At 38.1% G+C, this 5,000-nt stretch overlaps 1 protein-coding gene across 3 annotated transcripts in view; it reads right to left on the reverse strand.

The window, feature by feature from the left end:
* Positions 1–3,695: 3,695 nt before the first annotated feature.
* LOC137967659 (uncharacterized) overlaps positions 3,696–5,000 on the reverse strand; it is an 11,025-nt gene continuing 9,720 nt past the window's right edge. For all 3 annotated transcript variants that reach the window (XR_011116553.1, XR_011116554.1, XM_068814187.1), the window contains one exon: positions 3,696–4,246. Coding sequence is in view for 1 of the 3 variants with exons in the window: in XM_068814187.1 (XP_068670288.1) it covers positions 3,980–4,246 (267 nt within the window). In the remaining 2 variants the exon portion in view is untranslated. The remainder of the gene's footprint in view (positions 4,247–5,000) is intronic.

Raw genomic sequence — 5,000 nt, forward strand, 5'->3', positions numbered from 1 at the left:
GTTCGGTTCCGGAGGTGACGAGTGTGCAGCCTTCGCTTCGCTTAAGGTGGTATCTACCTCAATAACAATGAACGCTCATTATTCTAATGAAGTTATCACATTTTATTTGTATATAATCTCTGAGCTACAATTTTACATCAGTTTTCACATTCTACTTGATAATGAGGTCATGGAGACTTCGAAACGTCGTAGTTTTTTACCGTTAATTTTTATTATCAAAAATACGAATGTTGGTCAAAAAAATTTTCTAACTGATTTGAAATCTTTCATTGTTTGTTTTCACTTCTGGAGTGTTTTTTCCTGGAATATCTTTTTTGGAAAAACATCATTGAGGGTAAAACAAGGTAATGTCGGCTCCTTGCTATCGCAACAGGTTTGTTATATGGGTTGTTATATAGGTAAAAACGAGTATTCAGGGGCCGGAGGGCGAATGGGACAGAATATCCGGGTTGTTTCCAAAATCTTTCCCGGGACATCTCCTTCCATGCATTCAACGATTTCTTCCAACAATTTTTGCGAGATTTTTTGATTGAATGGAAATTGCCGGTTTTCACTGTCACACCATCATCAAAACCATTCAACAAATAAAGTCAAGAATCAAAGAGATAAAAGAAGATGAATATTCAAACAGGGGGCACAAATATGGCGGCCGGAAGCTGACAAAAACATGTCATCGACTTTTGCTATAAAAAGCCAGAAGTCGTCTTCTGAGGGCTCATAAACATCTATGTGAGTACTTATTCTCATACAAGGACTGTTCAGATTGCAAAATCTCAGCAGATAGGTCACTTTTTTAACCTTCGTGATAGCATTCTCGACCGCAATTTTTATATCATGTCACGCAAAAGCTTAGAAATTCAACCTTGCTTCATCACAAGACGAAAAACCCTATCAAACTGAAAATATGTGGAAAGACAAGTCCTCAGCTGTTCTAATAACTAAATAAACTAAAATCTCAAAAGGATTGATAATTCCTTATTTTTTTAGTTTTGATGACGTCACGTGAAAACCAAGAAACGGCCCAAGCATTCAAGAGATCGGACTCAAGTAACGTGTAAAGTTGCATATGAACCAGCTTTCGAATGCATGATAACTCTCTTTGATGACCGTGAAAGCATGCCTTTTTTTTGTGTATGAGATCCAGAAATAATATCTTGTTTAGTTGCCTTTGCTGGATTTGAAACCCCGCGTAGAGTTCGATTTACTTATTCAACTCAATGATGAATGAATTTTCGGCTCAAATGTTCTGCTTTTATGACCAATAGTACTCTTTTTTAAATTAGCTTCTTTCGTCGTTTCTAGAATCGTGACGGTGTTCTGGACTTGAATTGTTTCTTTCAAAGATAATTGTTTCCACACTAACGGGAGGAATCGAAAGCAAAACTGCCCAGTTTCATAGAGACTATCAAATAGTTAAATAAATGGGGAGGAAATTAACATATTTTGGGCATTTTATTATTACAATTTTAGTCACGTGATGTAGCGCAAGGTAACGTCTGGATTTAGAAGCTAGCGCTCATAGCTTGTGGAAATTCCGAGCACAGCTTGTCATTTATGACGTCGAAGATCAAGATTCCTTTATTGAAGAAAAAAGCTATTAGCAAATGTTAAACAAACGCCTTGGAGAGTTGAGACTAGATCATCAGGAATCCAGACTACCAGCAGTCCCTCTTTAGCTAGTCAGGAGAATCGGATTTTGCGGGCCCATTTTTTCTCGTGCGCGCCCGACTAACTATAAGCGGCAACAGGGGGACTGCTCGTAGTTTATCGGGGATCGTCCCTTTATGCAAATCCTTATTTATCAAAAAGGAAAAGAAAAGTTGCATGAATGTGATCCCTAAGTTGCTTTTTATTGTTTTTACATTTATGCCAATAATTATGTAGATAAGATTGTACGGTAAAGGAAGATTGAGTTGCAGTAAAATAATTGGCATTCTGTCCCGTAAACCAACTTTGTCTTCTAATTTGGTGTCGATATGGAACGAAGCCTGAAACTGAGATAATTCTTTCGTCGAAAGTAACTTAAATTCGTTCTTGAGCTTGATTCAAACGCCTATTGGCCTTCAAAGAAAATTTGTTGAACGTGATGACTTTAATAGGGTGCGTTCGATTGACCCTATTTCGGAATAAGAATACGTGGAGTGATGATTTAAAACGTTATGTATGGCGTTTAATTTGCAGCAACAAGAATAAAAAAGCTATGTTTAAAATAACATTTAAGCACATGTTTGACAATATTAATGTGAATCCCCGCAAAAACGAAGGATTTCTAACTTCTATTCCATGTATTCCTATTCCGGAATACGGTCAATCGAACGCGCCCTTAATTTTGTTAAGTTTGCTTAAAATTATGTCTTGACCTTGAGAGAAATTCGTTGAACTTGACTTGATTTTGATGAGCTTGATTGAAATCTCCCTTGACCTAGACAGGAAACTTGTTGAGTGTGAAGCCAATTTTGGTTCCTGAATTTTGCACCATTTGGCTTTCCATAGATTGGTGGGTTGTGTCACGCATCAATTGATTTCGTCATCTGTGGTTGGCGTCGGAAGTTTGATAAATGGAAGCCAAAACTCAGTTTGGCTGTTGGCGCTTGAAGATGAATTCCGCGGAATTATGAAAATCGCAGTGATTGACGCACCCGATTCCTGACAGGAGAAAAGTAGGGGGCGGAGGCGAATGAACTAATGGGACAGAATTTCCGGGTTGTTTCCGAAATCTTTCCCGGGACATCTCCTTCCATGCATTCCCCGATTTCTCTCAACAATTTTATCGAGATTTTTTGATTGAATGGAAATAAACGGCCCAAGCATTCAAAAGATCGGACTCAAGTAACGTGTGAAGTTGCATATGAACCAGCTTTGGAATGCATGATAACTCTCTTTGATGACCGTGAAAGCATGCCCTGTTTTGTGTATGAGATCCAGAAATAATATCTTGTTTAGTTGCCTTTGCTGTATTTGAAACTCCGCGTAGAGTTCGATTTACTTGTTCAACTCAATGATGAATGAATTTTCGGCTCAAATGTTCTGCTTTTATGACCAATAGTACTCTTTTTTAAATTAGCTTCTTTCATCGTTTATAGAATCGTGGCGGTGTCCTGGACTTGAATTGTTTCTTTCAAAGATAATTGTTTCCACGCTAACGGGAGGAATCGAAAGCACATCTGCCCAGTTTCATAGAGACTATCAAATAGTTAAAAACGGGGAGGAAATTAACATATTTTTGGGATTATATTATTACAATTTTAGTCACTTGATGTAGCGCAAGGTAAGGTCTGGAAGGTAAGGTTATGGAAACTATCCAGATTGTTCTGAGTAGCAATAATGTTAAAGTTGTTCAAAAACGTTTCCAGGTGTTGAGTCGTATTTTTTTGCCAAATCTAAGGATCAACACCATTCGACGGTACCGTCGACGCCACTGTTTGGAAGACCGGCACATTAATGATTCCTCGCCCCTTTAAACTTCAATACATAACCATACGAGGTACCAATTTGCGTGTTATTAAAGGAAAGGGCGCTAATTAATTTTAATGGCCACCCCTTGACTCTTTCTTTGGCAAATTGGTGAGCGTGTGAACAGATTCTTGCAGTGGGTCACTCCTTATGAAGACACTCGACAGTGTCGAAGGGTTGATCTTTGAATTCTAACATTTTAAGCTACATTCTTAATTCTGTAAATCAATGTATCATCAAACTATGTGAACTCTGCCATTTTATTCAGTACCACAGTGTTATATATATCTGGACATAAAAAGTCAATGGAGACATGCAGTTTATACATGTAATCTATCTATGTTACTCGTTAGGAAAGGTTTAAATTAAGAGATGTTTTGGTGCTTGTCCACGTGGCCATACGCCCAATTGTAGTTTAGGTTAAAGGCACAATTACGTAATGGCCTGCCATAATAATAATAATATCCAAATAATAACTTCAGTTCCTCGAAATAAGTACTTCCTGCATGCGTGAACTACAAACAACTTAACTTCTTCTGGTTCTACTCAAAAAACGTATTATCTTAAACTTATTACGCCTGCTATGATCATACTTTTTTATTAAAAGCAATTTTCCAGGAACCAAGGTGGGTGGCTGAGTGTTCATTTTTGCAGCAAGATATGCTCGTGTTGTTGGTTTCAATCCACGCTTTAGACTCTTCAGCCTAATAAATTTGTCATCACTACCATAGTAATCCGATATCTGAAATAAGTTTGAAAAGTCACTTGTGCAGTCTTTGCCGGGCTCTAATTTCTGAAAGCAAGTCAACGAAAAATAACTTTTATTAAACTTTTATCAAACAATCTTCCTTTGTTTTAATATTCACAAAAACAAGAGACAGCCAGACTGAGCCGAATGGAACGGCTACTCATCTTTCCAGCCGATTCCAAACATGCAGAAATACATGCCGTTCTTAGGCAGGGGCGGATCCAGCATTTTTTGAAAGTGGGGGCCGAACAAGAATACTAATCAGCGCGCGTTAGCGCGCCTCAGTAGCGCCTTAGGCGCTACTTTCTAGGGGGGTCCCCCCCAGAAAATTTTGAAAATTTGGGTACTCTTACATGCACTCTGGTGCAATCTGGAACGTAATGTATCAGGATTCCATATTGAATAAAATTATAAGTTATGGTTATAATGATGCATGGTTTTTGACTCTTCGCTCCAAAGTCACAAAATATATATATAGGCATTAAGATTTTACGTTGTTACAGTCTCTGTAAGATAGGTTGACTGTAGACAAGTATTTCGCATCCAGTCTTCTTCCTCATTTCGAAAGGATAATATTAGCGCCTGTAAGTTGAAAGTTTATTCGCACAACTTTGGTCATACTATTAGCGAAAAATCACGCTTTAGCTAAAAAAATCAAAAGCTCCAACAGACTGCTTACAAAATGATAAAATTATTGTATATTTTGACAAAAAAAAAATCTCCGACGAACTGAAAGGGGGGGCCGCGGCCGCCTCGGCCCCCCTCTAAATCCGCCCCTGTTAGGCTAAGAGAACACATT

The sequence above is a fragment of the Montipora foliosa genome, chromosome 8 (assembly GCF_036669935.1).
Source record: "Montipora foliosa isolate CH-2021 chromosome 8, ASM3666993v2, whole genome shotgun sequence".
Classification (NCBI taxonomy): domain Eukaryota; kingdom Metazoa; phylum Cnidaria; class Anthozoa; order Scleractinia; family Acroporidae; genus Montipora; species Montipora foliosa.